The 19,854-nt window shown below is 35.8% G+C and overlaps 3 protein-coding genes across 3 annotated transcripts; 1 reads left to right on the top strand and 2 right to left on the bottom strand.

Moving 5' to 3' along the window:
• Nucleotides 1-192: 192 nt before the first annotated feature.
• LOC129796056 (7SK snRNA methylphosphate capping enzyme bin3-like) lies at nt 193-8,734 on the bottom strand. The gene is made up of 4 exons (XM_055837742.1): nt 8,713-8,734; nt 3,668-5,636; nt 3,443-3,589; nt 193-1,082 (listed from the first exon to the last, which is right to left on the bottom strand). Exons 2-4 carry the CDS (start codon nt 5,588-5,590, stop codon nt 450-452), a joined length of 2,703 nt encoding a protein of 900 aa, XP_055693717.1. The 5' UTR covers nt 5,591-5,636; nt 8,713-8,734; the 3' UTR covers nt 193-449.
• A 795-nt stretch (nt 8,735-9,529) lies between these two features.
• On the top strand, nt 9,530-10,286 carry LOC129796256 (peptidyl-prolyl cis-trans isomerase-like 3). Its single transcript, XM_055838046.1, has 2 exons — nt 9,530-9,620; nt 9,689-10,286. The coding sequence occupies exons 1-2, from the start codon at nt 9,618-9,620 to the stop codon at nt 10,169-10,171; spliced, it is 486 nt and encodes a 161-aa protein (XP_055694021.1). The 5' UTR covers nt 9,530-9,617; the 3' UTR covers nt 10,172-10,286.
• On the bottom strand, nt 10,256-16,930 carry LOC129796098 (protein 5NUC). Its single transcript, XM_055837820.1, has 5 exons — nt 16,674-16,930; nt 16,259-16,569; nt 13,486-13,699; nt 12,729-13,404; nt 10,256-11,239 (listed from the first exon to the last, which is right to left on the bottom strand). The coding sequence occupies exons 3-5, from the start codon at nt 13,692-13,694 to the stop codon at nt 10,349-10,351; spliced, it is 1,776 nt and encodes a 591-aa protein (XP_055693795.1). The 5' UTR covers nt 13,695-13,699; nt 16,259-16,569; nt 16,674-16,930; the 3' UTR covers nt 10,256-10,348.
• Nucleotides 16,931-19,854: the final 2,924 nt, after the last annotated feature.

The following is a 19,854-nucleotide window of genomic DNA, read 5'->3' as shown; positions in this document are numbered from 1 at the left end:
AAAAAATGTACAATAGAGTCTCACCTTGACTCGAACCGGTGATCCTTTAGATACAACTTGACCGTTCTATCCATCACACCCGGAAACTTCTGAAAGTGAAGATATTGATGAATGAAAAACATCAAGATGGCTGTTTGTAAGTCTGAATAAGTGATCCATCAATCGCTAACACAGATTACAAAGACTTTTAAATCCATTAAGCTGGGAAGCTTTTTATTTTATCAGCAAAAAAAAGAGAAACTATGCTTAACATTATCCACAGTTGGTTGTTTTGCGTAAAATGCTCGCTCAATGCGGGGGCGCGGGGTGAAATGCAAAGTTCTACAAAATTGCCATCATTTGGGGGACATAGGGGTAGATTTAGGGGTATGAGGATGTTTTGTAGTTATATAATAGAAAATTTGTACACAAGATTCCACAACCTTACCGCGCGTCGTAGTCCGGCTCATCTACTGCGGCGATTGATTGGTGACAAAAGGTGGCTGGGACTCTTCATTCTCCGGATCTGATGGTTGATTGTTTATCTGTGGCGATGAGGAGTTATCACAGCTATTGCCATCCTCATTGATAGCGTACACATGCTGAATATCCCCAGACACCCCTTCGCACTCATCACTCCGCGTACTCATTCCCGGCGGATACACATGCCGCCTTCCACTGCCGTAGCCCTCTTCCCCATCGCATTCCCGCATACTATTGCTCCCGCTGCTGTAGATTGGTGTCTGAGATGTGGAATTGCGCCCACTTGCTGGTGGGCTCCACACCCCATTGTACACGGGCGACGCCACAAAGCAATACCTCCGTCCGGGTACTTCGGAATCATAGCTCGGGAGGTAGCTATCCGTCTCCAGGGGGTTGTAGTACTGTGACGTCGATGAGATACTCTGTGACGGTGTGTAGCGATAGCTGTAGCTCCCGCAATTCGCATACGGCGTACTCTCGGGGCCGTAGACGGAATTTAGACGTGGTGGCGGAAGCATCATTTCCGCATAGATCCCACGGTAGGGGGTATAGGGGGTCTGTGGATGATGTGCATCACTCCATCGTACCTGACTAGGGGTGAAGTCTCCTTTCACGTACAGCTGCAAATTTTTTTTTTAATTTATTTTTATTCAATAACTTAATTTCATGGATATTTTCTTAGAAATATTTTTTAAGGATTTTTTTTTGAAAAAGAAAATCTTTAAAAATTATTTGATTTAATTATTTAAAATTTTCCTTAAATATTTTGAATATTGTTCAAATATTACAAAAATAATCTTCAAATACTTGGAATATTCTTCGAATAATTCGAATATCGTTAAAACATTTCGAAAATTTCTTCAATATTTCGAATTTTCTTCAAATACTTCAAATATTCTTCGAATACTGCGTATGCTTTGAATAATCCTAAAATATTTCGAAAAACCTTCAAATACTTCGAATAATTTTCAAATAATTCCAATATTCTTTGAATAATTTGAGTACTTTTCAAAGACTTCGAATATTATTCAAGTACTTTGAATATTCCTAAAATATTTCGAAAAATCTTCAAATACTTCGAATAATGGGCCTAATTCAGCGACCAAGAAACCCTTGAAATCTTTAAATTTTGTACTGAAATTTCAAGATTTCAAGCGAATTTCAAGGGTTTCTTGGTCGCTGAATAAGGCCCAATCTTCAAATAATTCCAATATTCTTTGAATAATTCGAGTACTTTTCAAATACTTCGAATATTATTCAAGTACTTTGAATATTCCTAAAATATTTCGAAAAATCTTCAAATACTTCGAATAATCTTCAAATAATTCCAATATTCTTTGAATAATTCGAGTACTTTTCAAATACTTCGAATATTATTCAAGTACTTTGAATATTCCTAAAATATTTCGAAAAATCTTCAAATACTTCGAATAATCTTCAAATAATTTCAATATTCTTTGAATAATTCGAGTACTTTTCAAATACTTCGAATATTATTCAAGTACTTTGAATATTCCTAAAATATTTCGAAAAATCTTCAAATACTTCGAATAATCTTCAAATAATTCCAATATTCTTTGAATAATTTGAGTACTTTTCAAATACTTCGAATATTATTCAAGTACTTTGAATATTCCTAAAATATTTCGAAAAATCTTCAAATACTTCGAATAATCTTCAAATAATTCCAATATTCTTTGAATAATTTGAGTACTTTTCAAATACTTCGAATATTATTCAAGTACTTTGAATATTCCTAAAATATTTCGAAAAATCTTCAAATAATTCGAATAATCTTCAAATAATTCCAATATTCTTTGAATAATTTGAGTACTTTTCAAATACTTCGAATATTATTCAAGTACTTTGAATATTCCTAAAATATTTCAAAAAATCTTCAAATACTTCGAATAATCTTCAAATAATTTCAATATTATTTGAATAATTCGAGTACTTTTCAAATACTTCGAATATTAATCAAGTACTTTGAATATTCCTAAAATATTTCGAAAAATCTTCAAATACTTCGAATAATCTTCAAATAATTCCAATATTCTTTGAATAATTCGAGTACTTTTCAAATATTTCGAATATTATTCAAGTACTTTGAATATTCCTAAAATATTTTGAAAAATCTTCAAATAATACGAATACTCTTTAAATAGTTTGAAAACTTTTTAAAAATTTCTAATATCCTTTAAATACTTGGAATGTTCTTATAATAGAATTAGAATTTATTGAATAATTCAAATATTCTTAAAATATTCCTAATATTGGGCCTTATTCAGCGACCAAGAAACCCTTGAAATTCACTTGAAATCTTGAAATTTCAGTACAAAATTCAAAAATTTCAAGGGTTTCTTGGTCGCTGAATCAAGCCCATTATTCAAGTACTTTGAATAATCCTAAAATATTTCGAAAAATTTTCAAATACTTCGAATAATCTTCAAATAATTCCAATATTCTTTGAACATTTCCAATATTATTCAAGTACATCAAATACTTTTAAAATATTTCGAATATTATTCATGTTCTTGGAATATCTCTCAGATACTTCGAATATTTTTCAATACTGCAGATACTTCGAATAATCTTCAAATACCTCAAATATTCTTCAAATACTTCATATATTGTTCAAACACTTCAAATATTCTTTAATTTCTTCGACACTTTTTATAATTCGAATATCCTTCAAATACTTCGAATACATTTTCAAATACTTCTAATATCATTTAAAGACTTCAAATGTTTTTTCTAATAATTCGAATATTCTTTAAGTACTTCGAATATTCTTCAAGTACTTCGAATATTCTTTAATTACCCATCAATATTTCAAATATTCGGAATATTTTCCTACTTTTTTTCAAATAATTTGTTGAAATATTTAAATTTCTCAATATTTCTGAAAATTATAATTCTTTTCTTTGAGAATCTCCACATTTTTCTGCTTAATTTAACACAAAAAAGAAGCATTTCTTACCTGAATTGGACGCCGGAAACCCTTACTTAGATGCCTTGGAACCCCAAGAGCATAGCTGTGACTGAATCCCACCTCCGGACTCAGAAGATATTCGTGAAATTTATTTGGAAAAAATTCAATTGCTTTGTAATTGTTGAAAATTGTTTCCTGCAAAATATAAAAAGACAATTTTCAAGATTATTTCAATGAAAACAGAGAAAGATTAAGAGAAAATCCGAGACTTACAGTGAGTCGCTTCTTTTTCTTGTAGCTCGCCCAATTTTGTGCTTCAAGAATCAACTTTCCACCCGGTCGTAGTTGACTAAACATCCTTTTGAAGGCAATCTTGAGTCCGGCATCACCGAAATTCAGATGAATCCACTTTGTCACGCTCAAGCACATTATTAGATCATACTGCTGTGCATCCGCCCCAAGGAGACTTTCATCTTTAAGCACATAGTTGAGTGTGCGGAAGAAGACATTCCCTGGGAATTTGGATGATGCATCTGCATCATGTGCCCCAGCATCATCGGGGGCACCTATTTGGGGTACAGAACCATAGCAAAGGGGAAAGGAGCTCGGGAAGAATTCTGGCTTCTTCCCACGATTTTCCTGTTTTGGACGTTTCTTTGTCCATTTCACGCGTCTCTTCTCTCCTCCTGCTTCCTTCTCTTTCTTCCCCTCTGTGTGTCCTTTTGCATCATTGTCTTCGGGCTTTGTTTCCGTGGCTGCTTTGGGACTCTGTGGAATACGCACGTAGAGTGAGAGATTTTTCCGGGCACGCTCAATGAGTTTTGGATCAATATCAATACCCATTACGGACTTTGGATTGAGATTCTTTGCCACGGCAATGGTTAAATGGCCAACATTGCAACCAATATCGAGGATATCCTTCTTCTGGAACAGAAAGGGATGCTGCGAGAAGACCTTGAGGCGTACATCCATCATCTCATTGAGATTCCTGTAGCCATAGTAGCGATCGTAGTTCCCATATTGGAATCTCTCATCTTTCCCCTTGAAACGAGGCTTCTTCACCACAACTGGAGCTTCTTCCTGCTCATCCTGCTTCCCCGCATCTACTTCGGCTTTCACCTCTCCACCTTCCTCCTTGAATGATGGCTCCTTGTTCTCCTCCAAGGGACTCTGTAGCTCTGACTCATCTGCCTGCGTTGACTGTGAATGGGTGCGCGTGCGACTCCTCCCAGGGCCCGTGGGAATTGGACGCGGTGGTCGTTTCCACGTTCCCGGCTGTGGTATGACGGGACTCACAATTTTATCCATTGAGTCCATTCGTCGGAGTTTGGGTTTCCCATTCCCACTACCTGGTCCCTCACTTGTCTTCCTCTTCCTCCCACCGCACTCACTGAGATCCAACTTCAACTCACGCACGGCCCTTTCGCGCTCATTGGCGGCACGTTTACTCTCATCCCCCGATACTTGCTCCTCCGGCGGACGCTCAGCTGGTGGCTCCTCCTTTCCCATTCGTGCCCCCTGAACTGCAGCCGGCTGCCCAGCAGCATCATCCCCACCACCAGCTACATCACGCTTATTGGGCTTCTTCTTCTTGCGATTCCGATGCTTTGAGCGCCGCTTCATGGGCGAAATCAATTGCTTCTCGTACTCAATGGAATCCACCGGATCCAGGAGGTGCAACGGATCCCGTATATTTGGTGGAATAATCACCTCAACTTTGGGTGGGGTTGTCATTGGGGATGATTTGGGTGTTGCTGCATTCATACTGGCACTTATTGCCTCATTTTGCAAACTATTGAGATTAAGTGGATCCGAAATATTCCCACCAAGGAGGAATTTTGTCGGTGGCACAATCAATTCCTTGCGCGGACGTTTGTCAGGAAGGAAAAATTTACTGATGGTGGGAAAGACCTGAAGGCGACGATTCTTGAAATTACTCGACTTCTGGTAGTGCTTCCTGCTCAATTGGCAATTCTCCTGATTCGCCTGCCCACTTTTCTTCCGCTTAAACGCCCACATCATCATATTTGCCTGTTGGCGCTTCCTTTTGCTGCGACTCCCCCCCTTCCGGGAGGTGGTACTCTGCGTGCCGATTGTCTTCACTTCGGGCGATAGCACATCCTCTGGGTTCTGCTCCCGGACTGCTGCTGCTGCTGCCTCCTGCGGCGGATTGTCCGTCGATACTCTCTCTGTCATCAGCTACCAGCTGCTTGCCTCACTCGCACGTTGCAAGAAAATTTATCTGAAACGAGGTTTTCAATGTGACTTCCACTAGACTTTGCCGTATGCTCGTCTAACGTGCAAAAGATAACACATAATTCCCATTATTCTTATCAATTCTTTCCCAACATTTTGCAAAGGAAAAGATTTTGTGTAAAAAACTCTTTAAAAAATGTTTGATTAATTTTAAAAATTAACTAAAAACGATTATTAAAATGTAAAATAGAAAATATTTCATTGGTGTTAAGTATATTAGAGGTATTATCTAAAAAACCAACAAAATAAAATGTTTATTAACTGTAAGATCTTAACCCTTTCGCGTGCGCATGTAACAAAAATTAATCAAAGGACATTTTAGAGGCAAAACCTCTTTTTTTGGCCTTAATCGTAATCTAAACGTATTTCCAACTTTGAAAAATAATAAGAGTTTATTTGAATTTGGGAAAACAGAATGTTTCCCATTTGGGTTAGCGTATAACCTAAATAGATTAGAGTCCTACCAAAATGGAACGTTTTAGTCCAACTGGTTTTTGAAAATGTTAAATTTTGGGTAGTTAATTTTTATTTATTGAGCTAAAACCCATGCAAGACGTAGAGTTTTGGCCAAAAATGCCCTATTCGGGCCAAAACAAAACCCTAAAAATTATTTTCGCGTCATTCCATCCGCTGGATTCCTTACGGTCCTTAAAGTGGTAACCATACAACAGCGTAAAAAGACGGTGTTCGTTGTTTTTTCTCACTTGCTCCTTGTCAAATTGTATTGCGCTGTCACTGTCAAACAAGAAACGCGATTTCCTTGTTTTTTAACCGCGTTTCTTGTTTGACAGTGACAGCGCAATACAATTTGACAAGGAGCAAGTGAGAAAAAACAACGAACACCGTCTTTTTAGCAAATTGTATGGTTACCGCTTAAGGGTCTAAGTAACTTAGACCTGCTTAACACTCGGAGGACTTTACTGGTACTTGCTACCAATTTGAACCTTAAAATCGTCACAGAATATTATCTATTGGACTTATCTCAATGAATTTAGCATCTATGTGTAGGGAATTTTAATTACTTTAACCTCTAGGCCGCCAAGCGGGGTCGTTGAACGACCCCAGCCCTATATTTCGTGCTATAACTTAATAAATATAAAAGTTAGCGTTCCCATCTTTTGGAAATAAGTTCTTTGGTTATCTGAGGAGGTTGTGTAAAAATTTCAGCTCAATCCGTCCACCACAAGAAAAGTTATTAAGGAAAATGTAGAAGAAGGGAATTCAAAAATTGGTGTAACGGCCATGCTGCGAAAAATTTCTTAGAATGAAGTTAGTCACATCATAAATCATATGGTTGAAGGGGGTTGAAGGGTTGTGTTTACTTTCTCACTTTACCATCTCAGTGTCAGAATTATCGCGAATAAGTAACATAAACAACATAAAACATAATTAGAGGCATATAAATGTGCAAAACAATAAAGAATATTCGAGAAATATTGCCATTTATCACGGTGCGGGAAGTGAGGGGAATGTGGGGAAGTAGTGAAAAAAAATAGCAGTTGCGGTCAACTTCGTGGCAAATTTCTCAGGAAGAAAGTGTGAAAAATGAGTGAAAAATGTTTTTCCCTAATATCTTCTTCAGCGTGTTTCCGGGTGGCGAATTTGTGATGCAAGGGGCAAGAGGACTATATAAGGAGTCTAAAGGTAGTAACCCGACAGTTCCCGGTTTTATAGTTTATGAGAAAATCGACTTCCTTCTTGGGGTCGTTCAACGACCCCACCTTGGCGCTCTAAGGAAGCTCCAAGGTCTTGGCGGCCAGCAGGTTAACATTTGGCGATAAATTTTTACATCGTGTTTACGGAATTTTAATTACTTTAAGTTAGTCGAAAGAAAACTCGAAAAAGAGTCAAAATTTTTAGGTTAGAATCATCGACCCTTCAAGGGTTAAACCTTCTTAAGACTGGAGAACACGTAAATTCTAGCCTCAAGCTGTGACCTTAATTTTTTATTGTAAAGAAAACGTTTTTCCATATTTTCTTTCAACAAACTTGTAGTAATTGAAATCGCCACGCTAACACATGAATGAAAAATTTATCGAGTTATAAAGTTGGTTTAAAAAAATCAAATTGACAGCGATTACTAGTTTTGTCCTCCAGTAGTGGTAAAATCGTAATTTCTTTGATAAATTGAGAACGTTTTCTAACGATTTTTGAAAGATTTTTATACGGAAAAAACGACTTATTCGTCACTCTATTATCAAAAACGCGTTGAACAACCCTTTTAGTCTCCTATTCTCTTTCCTATTTAACCCTTTAAGGATTCTTAGGGATATAGCTGACTTTTGATAGGAGTTATAGCTGTATTACATTTACCGTAGAATAAGAAGAATCACTTTATGAGCAGGTTAACATTCACTGAATAGTGAATCAGGGCGCTTAGTTATAATAAAATAAATAAATAAAATAAAATTAATTAATAACTAAAAAAATCAATCAATATGCCAAATTATTTTTAAAAAAAATGAGATTTCACAATTTTTTCCCATAGTTGAACGAATTGCAGTACTCGACAAAAATTAACGAGTGCGAGATCAGTGCGGTAGTTTGCCATCTCTTTTCCATCCCTCATACTTTCTCCCTCTAACACTGGAGATATGTTTATGACGTCACTTTGATAAATGTTTGTGATATTTTCAGTGTTGCACTTTTTTTTAAACGTTTTCGCTCCCCCCAAAAAGCGCCCCCGCGGATGGGCCCCGGATTTTTTTTCACATTAACCACATGAGAGTGAGATACGGCTATGTGTGTGAGAGAGATGGGGAATAAAATGTATTTTACACTGTGTACCGAGAGATGGCGCCACGAGGGAAAACTCAAAACTAAGGGAGGGGGGCGTTGAGACGTTCTTCACACTCAGGAAGCGCACAAAAATAAAGAGAGGAGAGACCAGCACCATCTTCACTGGCCAACGAAGGCGATTTCCAGGGAATTTTCACTTGGGCAGTAAAGGAAATTGCATGAGGTTTGGGGGTGAGGGGTGGGAAAAGCGTGTTATTTGCGAGGGGAAGGGATTTTTGGTGAGGAAAAAAAATAACTGTAGCACATGGCGAGTGCGAACTTACCTCTTTGGATGCTTGAGAAAAACTGTCAATTTTGGGCGAGTAGTTTAGTTATATTATTGAGTACAAGAGCATGTGGTGTAGGTGTGTGCGTTCGTTTGCAGCATGTGTGTGTGCCGGGCACAGAAGGGGCGCGAAAATTCTCACAATTGTGTCTCGGAGAGAAACTCCTTTTCCCTTCTAATTGAATGAAAGAATTAACTGAAAATATAGAAGGAATTCTACTGGAATGTTTATTTTATACCATTCAGGAAAACTATGTTAAAATGCTGAGATATTGAGGAAAAGCCCCTTGAAGTTTTTCTTTAGGTTTCCTCCCCTTCTCGCATACTGTGATGAAACATTGCGGCATTCCAAAAAAAATCATGCATTTTTCACTTTTTTATCAAAAACTTTTTTTTTCTCCATCAATTTGCAACTTTTTATTGCAAAAAAACTAACAATTAAACATGGATAACATAAAAATTTTGTAGAAAACAAATTGAATTTATTGAAGAAAATTTTTCCTTGTGAATTTGCAAAATATGAGATTCATCATATGGGACATCTCAATAGAAGGAGTCAAGTCATGAAACGCAAAGAAACATTTTGGCGCCAAGAGAATAATTTCTATTTCTATTGAAATTGAAGCACCTGTTGGAATATTCTTGGAGTAGAAATAGAAGAATTTAAGAAAAATTTAGGAAAACTAATGAATTGAATTTCATCAGGATATTTTGATAAATGTTGGAAAAACAACGAAAAACATGAGAAAACTTTAATGTTTCTTCCATGTATCTTTGCTTGACCATCTTCGGCTCATTCGGTTCATTTCGTCTTATTTCGGCTAAATCCGTAAAAAACCCCGAAAACGTTTGTTTTGAATTATACTTTTTTGAGGTTAGAAAAAGTTAAACTTGTTTACAAACATGGTAAGTATTTTCTCTTATTTTTCCCCTAATTCTTGAGAGAATTCTAATGATTTCTTTTGATCTTTTAGTCTGTAACGCTGCACACGGATCTGGGTGATATTAAACTGGAACTCTTTGTGGAGGACTGCCCGAAAACATGTGAGAACTTCCTGGCACTGTGTGCGAGTGATTACTACAACGGGAGCATCTTTCATCGCAACATAAAGGGCTTCATCGTTCAAACGGGGGACCCCACGGGTACGGGGAAAGGTGGAGAGTCCATCTACGGGGGGAAGTTTGAAGATGAACTTCGTGAGAGCCTCAAGCACAATGAACGCGGGATGGTTTCAATGGCAAATTCCGGTCCGGGAACGAATGCCAGCCAATTCTTCTTCACCTACGCCGCTCATCCGCATCTTGATCTCAAGTACACCCTCTTTGCCAAGGTGATTGATGGGTTTGAGGTGCTCGATGAGCTTGAGAAGCTCCCCGTGAATCCCAAAACCTACCGGCCAATGATTGAGAAGCGCATAAACACCGTCACGATTCATGCAAATCCTCTGGCAGGATGACCAAGAGTTGAACAACCCCCACCGAAGCCTCATTGAAGAACTTATTTAATGTTTTTTAAATTATTTTTTGTAATAAAAATAATATTTTTGGATAAAATTTATTTACATTCACAAAGACGTGAAAAAATACATTTTTTGGCCAAAAAGGGACTTTGGGGATGAATGTCAGTAACAGGATCAACTGGAGATCATCTTTGAGGTGATATGAATGACTAGCATTGTAATTAGGAGAACTCCGGAAAGAGTTGCCGAAGAAGCTGTTCCTCCTCCACTACCTGCTTCTCCAAGAACGGTGATCCTCCACTCGACAGCGGGGAAAATGGGGCTCATCCTCTCAATGTACGTGTCCACAATCTCAATATCACTCTGCTGGAAGGTTTTGATGATCTTCAGTGGTTTGAACATGTCATACCCATCTCCTCCATCCTTGAAGAAGTTAGTCATGATAACGTTGTAGTTTTGCTCATCATTCAGTGGTCTGTAGTCTGGATGGGAGCATTCGTTGCAGAGAACTCTAACCGACTCCACACGCTCTCCCACATCATTCGCTACATTGAACACCACCTGAAGTCCTGAAACCTGCAAAAATTCCCCCCATCCTGTACTGTTGGAGTATCGATGGACTGAATGTTCCAATGCTTCCCGTAGTACCCTTCCAGGAACTTCCACAACGTACAGCGTATTCCCAAATGGAAGAACATTGTCCAGCTCCAGGCGTGTGACGTTCCCTGCGGCGGCACGAGGATCAATCGGAGCACGAATCCCACCACCCTGATACAGTGCAACACTCGCATCCGTCCAGGCTGTCTCACTCATTGGCGTAAGGATTGCATTCCCGTACACAAAGGCGTCCGTGATGAGATTACCCATATTGCATTCCCGGAAGCGACACGACGAGGAATGCCCATCGAGATATACCCGAGAAATGCCAACAACGCGACTTCCGTACTCCTCCACGCCAGCTCGGTACTTCTGCAGTGCTGCCAGGACGTCCGGATCCTGCGCAATGGAAGAATTCAGGAGAATAGGTTGCCCGTCCCAGTCTACAATACTTCCGGTGCTGTTGATCTGAAAAAAAAAAAAGAAAAATTAATCATTTTTAATTAAAAATTTGTTTAATTGAAATGAATCGAAACATCGCTGAAAGTTAGTTTTTTTTAATAAAAAAAAATTTTTGGGTAGAAGAAGATGATCAAAATCATATTTTTTGTTTAAAATTAATTAATGTTGAAGGCGTTAAATTAAAAGAAAATGAAGAATAAATTAAAATGAATAAATTCAGAACAAAAAAATGCCTTGCAGTTAATTAGATCATAAGAATATATTCTTTGCAGTGAGAGACTGTAGAAGAATCCTCAAAGTGAGATCTCAGAAGATCAGGAAAGATCCCTTGGAAAAAATAAAAAAAAATTCTGATTTCTTCTTATTAATTCTAATTCTTCTAAAAAGTTGAAAGATCTTCACTAAAAAAAATTTTTAAAGATCTCTCCAAAAAATTTAAAAGATTCTTTCAAAAGATCTTTAGCGATCTCTTTGGGATAATCGTAAGAAAATCTCACTTCTAAAATTATAACTGATCCCCTAGGAAAATCCTTTGAGATTGAGAGATCTTTTAATGAGCTTAGCTAGGAGAGCGATCGCTAAAAGTCCTTGAAATACAAAATTTCATTTTTACGTTTTTGGCTCTAGCTCCCACAATTTTTGAGAAATCGCCTTCAAATCGGAAGCAAATGAAAATTTTTGAGTTTTTCTACATTTTGCTTTTTTCCACATTGAGATATCTCAACCCAGTCAAAAGATATAGACGATCAAACACATACATTAACTTTTGGCCCACCTTGTATAATTTTCTTAGGATCATCGCAAAAGATTTTTGAAAGAATTGTTTAAGAATTTATTGGACATGGATCTTTAAGCGATCTCTGGAGAAAAATCTCAAAAGATCTTTACACACAAATGGTTTAAAAAAATCTTTGTGAAGAAATTTTTAAATGATCTTTTAATGAGATTCGCTTGAATTTTTGTATGATTTCTTTTTCAGAAGAACTTATTTGCTGTAAGATCGCTAAATGATCTTTGCTGTAAAACTTTACAAGATCTTTGCCAGTGCTCTGAAGATTTTTTTTTGTGAGATCATGTTTTATTTTTATTGAAAGAGATCGCTAGTGATCGTTGACGAGTGAAAGTTTAAGGATCTTTACGGAAGATCTCCGAATGAACTTTACGGAAGATCTCTAAATGATCTTTACAGAAGATCTCTGAATGATCTTTACAGAAGATTTCTGAATGATCTTTACGGGAGATCTCTGAATGATCTTTATGGAAGATCTCTGAATGATCTTCACAGAAGATCACTAGATGATCCTCACAGTAAGATCACGTAAAAAATCCCCAAATCTTTTAAACTTCTCTCCAAATATTCTTCAATTTTGTAAAATTAAACAAAATAATTAAGAAAAAAATATTTCTGATTAAAAACCAAAATATTTAAAAATAAAAAAAGAATAATTTCTAAAATTTTAAATAGAAAAAGAAGAAACAATAAAAGGCCACTCACCATTATTTTGAGGTACCCCAGGTACTTCGTGTAGGCGTATGCTTGAACAACGGGCACTTCCTTTCCACTGGGCTGCGTCACGACGACCGGATAGACATCTTCGGGGATTTCGCGATCGGGTTGATCACCTGAATAGAGAAATGTGTGCGAATGCCCTCCAATAACAATGTCCACTTCGGGGCAATTCCTCGCAATTTCGCGATCTTTTGCCAATCCCGAATGCCCCAGAGCAATGATAATGCCCACATTGTCTTCCCGTCGCATCCGCTGAGCTTCCTCGTTGATGGCGCTAATCTCAGGGAGGTACTCAACATTCGTGGCGGCTGAAAGGAATTTTGTATCGGGCGTGAGGTAGCCAATGATGCCAATCCTATGCCCAGCCACTGTGAATACCATTGAGGGTTTCAGGGAGGTCGCATTGGCCATTGTGGGCTCTTTTGAGAGATCCAAGTTGGCCGCTAAAACGGGAAATGTGACATGATTGAGGAATGGTACGAGCCCATCGACGCCATTGTCGAATTCATGATTTCCTAGGGAAATTGCATCCGGATGGAGGATATTCATCATCTCCGTGGCAATGGTATCCTTGTACAGGGTAAACCACGGGGTTCCTGTGTACGTGTCACCCGCATTGAGGAACAGGACGTTGTTGTTCTCACTTCGGTACTTCTTCACTCTGCGTGCAAAAGCGCGGGAAAATTACGAGAAAATTCATGCGAAGGAGATTTTTCTAAATTTAGCCAAAAAAAAAACTCACATTGTGGAAACTCTCGCAAAACCTCCGTAGCATTTGGAATCCAGCTCCTCCTGTTGCCGGCACGTGTTGCTCCCAGCATTGGTTTGGTCAAAGCGCGCGTGCATGTCGTTATTGTGGAGGATGATGATCTCATAGTTGCCCTCTTGGAATGGTGCAAAATGCGCCAGTCCCACGCTGGACAGAAGCACCAAAAACTTCACCAGGAACATCACACCTGCAGAAGATCCCCAAAAAAAATATTCTCAAATAAAATGATTTGATAACCACGCGCAAATCTCTTATCATTCGCCCACGAGGGGAGATTAGAAGTGAATATTTGTGAGGAAGAATGGATAGACGACCAATTGATTGGCTTTCAGTCCTTTTAGTACATGAATTGACTTCAATTTGAAGTAATATAATAAAGAGATAAGGCCTGAGAGAGAGATTACAATAGATAGGCTCCTCGTTGTATCAGCTCTTGAAATTGTTTGGCGGTAAAAAAGAAATTCTTCATTGAAATACTTGCTTCTGTATTCGGGAAGAATTTGAATTAACTTTTAATTTAATGACTAAATTAAGACGAAAATTTGATGAAAATAATAAAAAAAGACTTTTGAAAATATTAAAAATCGATTTAAACATAAAAAATTGTTTATAGCAGTTAGTGAGGACACTCACCTATAATTATACGACAAAGTAACAGGCAAATTAATAAATGAATTAAAAAGGAAACAATATATTAAAAATTATTTCATAGTATTAAGTTAAAATTAAATTACTTCGAAAGAAAAACAATCGAAAAATTAATAAAACCGCATTTTTAATATTGGTCAAAAAGAATTTTAGCAGAGACACAGCACTAGATGCTATAAAAAACATAATTAATTGAAATATTGCTGATAGTGTAGTAAACTTTAATTAAAAAATTCAGATAAATAAGAAAGAAGAAGAAAACTAAAAATTTTAGGTATTAATTAATTTTCAAGAAGAAAATTTGGGCTATGTTTAGAGTACATAATAAATTATTAATTGAAAAATAAAACGACTAAACCTTTTGTACAAATAATAATAATAATAAGACAATAGGAAAGTAAGCAAAAACCAGAACTACACATATTTTCCAGCAGTGAAAATTTAAAGAATTGCTAAAAATATACATTTCTGCATGTAGTTGTATAATGTCGTAGAAAATATGCCATAAAAAGCTATTTAAGTATGTACCTACCTATTTAATAAAATAATATAAATTGAGACAGTAAAAAAAGTGGAAAACAAACCAATTGGAATACTGATAACAAACAAACATTTCTTTTTAAAAATTTAATTTTATATGCTATAAAAATTATGCTAATAAATTCGTTTCTTCAGTTCATTAATTCAATCTGATTATAATTTTATTCAAAGAATCGCACACAAGAGCACATTAATTTTATTATTCTTTGTAGCAATAGCAACTAGTGAAAATGTAAAAAGTGATGACATTGAAGTTGCTATAAAACTGTTGAAAAACATTGTTTTTTTTTATGACAGTTCACTAAAAGCTTATTTTCAATTTGCTTGAGTAGAAAGTTGTTCTCAAGAACGGTAATTTATATGAAAATTATTATTTAAATTATCTAAATTTTTATACAAAGACAAATTCTATAAAATCAACAAGCAGCGCTAATTGACACAACATATTGAACTTTCTAACTTCGTTTTGCAATAGGCGTCCAGGAAAGATAATAGCGCAGTTTGCAAATTTTATAGCAGTTGAGGACGGTTGAACAGTCTAGACACATACTATAAATGTTAAAGAATTTATAGTAAATTGCTATAAAATTGACAAACAAGCGAAATTTTTGTAAATGGTGCTGGATTCTGAAAATTTAACATTTTATGGGACTTTCCACTAGCCTAGACACATACTAAAAATCAAATATAATTTTATGGTGACAACATTTGCTATAAAATTAACAAATAGCGCCTTCACTTTTCGTATGCGCCTGTGGTGGGGAGTTTCAAAAGTTCAGCATTTTATAGCAATTGAGGATTGATCTTAAATGTTTTATGGTTGGTTTCCTATAAGTGAGTTCTGAATTTTCTTATTTTCCCATCGTTCTTAACTGAATCGTTAAACTTTTATAGCAAAACTTAAATGCTTTTTTTTGTATTTTAGGCGGGCATAATTTATGCAAAAATGTTGCATTATAGTATGAAAATATCTTTTTGATATTAGTCTCGACACAAACTATAATTTCATAACATTTTGCCATAAAGCAATGTAATTAAATTTCAACACACTTGCCATTGGTTATCATGTGAATCCCTCTTTAAATGAACATTCTCTACTTTACCCCAACATGGGAACATCATATCAATTATCATCCTCGTCAATTTGTGACTTTTCACTTCTTTTGGCAACAGAAAAAAAAACTATGGCAAAACTCCCAGTTGGAGACACAAAAATATTAATTTAGAAGAAAATTAATGAGTTGTTAGAGACGTTAGAAACTCTCTGGCACGCAATTTTTGATCTCAAAGATCATGGACATTTCTCATTCTTTTCCCAATTAAATCGTTTTCTTGAGAAAGCAAAAGAAATCAGTTTTTTATGCACAGAAAATCATCAACTTCTTGCCATTATGTGCACCTCACAAATTAAATTACTTCCACATATCATGGGATTTCAATCCACTTTATCACAATAAATCGCATGGGAGGGAGGATTGAGTTTTTATTTTTTCTTGTAACTACCGCGAAATTGCAAATAAACATGCAAATATTGAAGATTCTACCGCATAAGACTCACCTAAATATTTGCTCACAGACGATCACCTCCAAAGTTTTGTATTACACATAAAAAATTCCCCACGACATTCAATGGTTGAGTTTTTTTTTTATTTCTCCTCGCAAAACCCCGTCGTGGCCACGAATTAGTAAAACCAGACTCGATGAAGACGAACAGAGGAGAGAGTTCCGAAGCGATCAAGTGATCGAGAATGACTAAAAGTATTGTGTTGAACCGCTGTGCTTTCTGCCTCACACATATTACACTCACTCCTCGACACGCAGCATAGACGTGGATAAAACCCCCTGAAGAAGAATTCCCTCCAGCAAGACCTACATAATTTACAATACACAGTGAGAGACAGAAGAGAAGAGAGAGAGCGCGCAATTAGCAGAGCTATCAGTTAGATATTAAATTATATTTGCAAATAACTCACCAAACTTCTTGGCCATTCTGCTGTTTTTGCAGTTTTTCAATTAAATGATTTTTTTTTCTGTGCTTTTAGAAGGGCAAATGCCTCTAAAAGTGCTTCTCAAAATTTTATTCTTTCACATCAATGAACACTTACACCTACCTGTGAGACATGGGTCAATTATGTGTTTAATGGCACTATTTTCTTGCAAGACAAAAAAAATCATAATTATCAGGCACGTGCTTTGGATGAATATTAAACTTTGGGATTTCCAGTTCTTTTGCATAAAAAAAGAGAAGAATTCCCCACAAAGATCTGGATGTTGAAGATTTTAGCTGTGATTCTTTCTTCAAAGAAGCACAGCTTCTGTGTACACTCAAAAATGCAAAGTCGTCAGATCGGGCTCAAACTTGGGATAAGCACGAATTAGGGTCCCTACATTCCAAAAAATGGTGGCGCCAAAAATCTTTCCGGCCGTCCGTCCGTCCGTCCGGAACCTTTCGCTAAATTACAAGAGAATGGTGATAGATAGAGACTTGCGGTCAACGGCAAAGTTCATATATCGGGTGGAAGACATCCGATTATGATGTCAAATCCAACCCCCCACCCCCCCGTCCGCCATTTTGAATAACCCCCAAATTTTGTTTTGCCTATATCTTAGCCCCTGTAATAGCTAAAAATCTGAAATTTTGATATGTTATAGGGGCCATCAAGACCTTTCCAACGATACCTCATTTTCGAAAATCGGCCAAGCCGTTTAGCCAATATGGCCGTCACAATTTTTCATCGAAAATCGGCCATAACTCGAGAACGGCTTGACCGATTTTGATCAACTCGGGTTCAAATGAAAGATTTTAACGAGCCCTACAACTCTCTGGAACATTGCAAGTTTCGAAAGTGACCGCAAGAGGCGCTAAAATCTAAAACAAAATTTTCGATGAGTTTTCGATGAATATCTCGAGCACCGGTTTATAGAATTGCTTCATATTTTGATATGTTATAGTTGACTATAATATCTATCACCATGCCAAAAATGAAGAAAATCTATGTAACCGTTCCGGAGATATTGCGTTTTAAAGTTAACATGTCATTTCTTGAATTACATAAGTCCAACGCCCCGCGAAGTGGGGCGTTTTATATATACACATATAAAATTAAATAAAATATATATAAATGCATAGATATATACATTATATATACATATAAAAATGCAAAGATAAATATATATAAACTGCAAAAATAAAAAAATTAAATATAGCATGGATGGAACAGTATAAAGCGAAAGAACGGTAAGTAAAACTTACGGGCTGTGATTCTTTCTTTGTCAGTGAAATGTGAAATTGACTGAAAATTGAGGATGGGCAAATTTTGAGGAAGGCTTTCTCGCGTACCGAATCACAGCCAACGCCCACGATTAAGGCTTCCCACAAATTATCTGCGCGTTGGCTGTGATTCGGTACGCGAGAAAGCCTTCCTCAAAATTTGCCCATCCCCAATTTTCCGTCAATTTCACATTTCACTGACAAAGAAAGAATCACAGCCCGTAAGTTTTACTTACCGTTCTTTCGCTTTATACTGTTCCATCCATGCTATATTTAATTTTTTTAATTGATGACCTGGCTTTATTTTAATTCTTTTACTTTCTAAAAAATATAGGTATCAATTAATTCATGCCTTGATTTTGAAGACAATATCTTGTATCGTATTCTGTAGAAAAGAATTACGTTAGGAATTTTAGAACAGAAATAGTACACTTTTACACCAATTTAGTACACCTTTAAACTATTTTAGTACACCTTTAGCTCAGGCACATTTCACGATATGTAAGAAAATATAAATTTTTGGAAATTTCGGTATAATTTTCTTATTTCGTTGATAAGGAGCTTTTAATATGATTTTTTAATTAAATATTTCTTTTTCGAATATTGCAAAAACCTTTGCAAAAATCAAACAGTCACCTTATTAGTACAAAGATTTTCTTTTGCACAAAGACATTTCTAAAACTTTGGCTAAACGTTTTTTAGCTATCCCTATAAATTATTATATTTTCTGCAAGAATTCTGCATGTAAATTATTAATGAGAAAATTATGAATATTTTAAAGGTATGTGTCTAAAGGTGTTTAAACTTTAGAAGTAAAAAGATATTAACCTTGGAATAAAGTTTTCTTTAGATTGAAAAAATATTTTCTTACTATTGTAGTAAACCGACGTGAAGGAAATGAATCAATTTGAAAATTTTTGGAATTTTCTCCGGTGAGCTTTGGGTAAAATTCGATTCAGCAATTAAAACATTTGAATTGCCAGAGCTTTCGACACTCTGCGTGTCATCCTCAGTGGTCAAATAACTTCTTCTTCACAATTAATTCAGAAGTTATTTGACCACTGAGGATGACACGCAGAGTGTCGAAAGCTCTGGCAATTCAAATGTTTTAATTGTTGAATCGAATTTTACCCAGCGCTCACCGGAGAAAATTCCAAAAATTTTCAAAATAATTTATTTTCTAGCTATATTTCTACTATAATTAACATGTTTTAACATTTTTTTATAGGATGAAATGTGCCTTGGATAAGTGTTCTAATATGTAGTAATAATTTTTTTAGAACTATCAAATCTCACAAAATATCGTTATTTAATGAGAATTATTAGGTAATTTAAAGCAATTTTCAAGAAAGAAAATCTGCAATATAAATTTGAATTTATGTCTTTAATCGAAAGAAAATCTATCAGAATGAGTACTAAAACCAAAACTAATCATTTTCAATACAAAATGAGCCTGTGATAAGTTGTCTAAAAATGTTCTAAAATTTTAAAATCTTCCAAAATTAAGGCTTTACAACTTTACGTATTGTATGAAAAGTCCTGCAAAATCAACTCTAATTGTTTTTTTTACAGCAAACCTTATCTTTTAGAAAGGGATTTGTGTCTTGGCTAAGCGATCTATCTAAATGCATTTTATATAAAGTTCTAAAATGTAACAAATCATTCAAAAAATGTTGTAAAATAATTTTAAAATCTTTGCATTGCAAGAAAGATTTTCCACAAAAGTAATACGAATTTCTTGCCAGAAAATTTTCCTTTGCGAAAGGTGTCTTAGCTAAATGTTCTAAAAATGAACTGATTTTTCTTGGACGTATCAAATCTCTCAATTATCAATGAATTTTGCGATTTTTTTTTAAAGAAAATGAAGTGTCTAAAAATCAAAC

This window comes from Lutzomyia longipalpis, chromosome 4, assembly GCF_024334085.1.
Source record: "Lutzomyia longipalpis isolate SR_M1_2022 chromosome 4, ASM2433408v1".
NCBI lineage: Eukaryota > Metazoa > Arthropoda > Insecta > Diptera > Psychodidae > Lutzomyia > Lutzomyia longipalpis.
The sequence above is the reverse complement of the archived record's forward strand: the minus strand, read 5'-3'. Positions and strand labels throughout refer to the sequence as shown.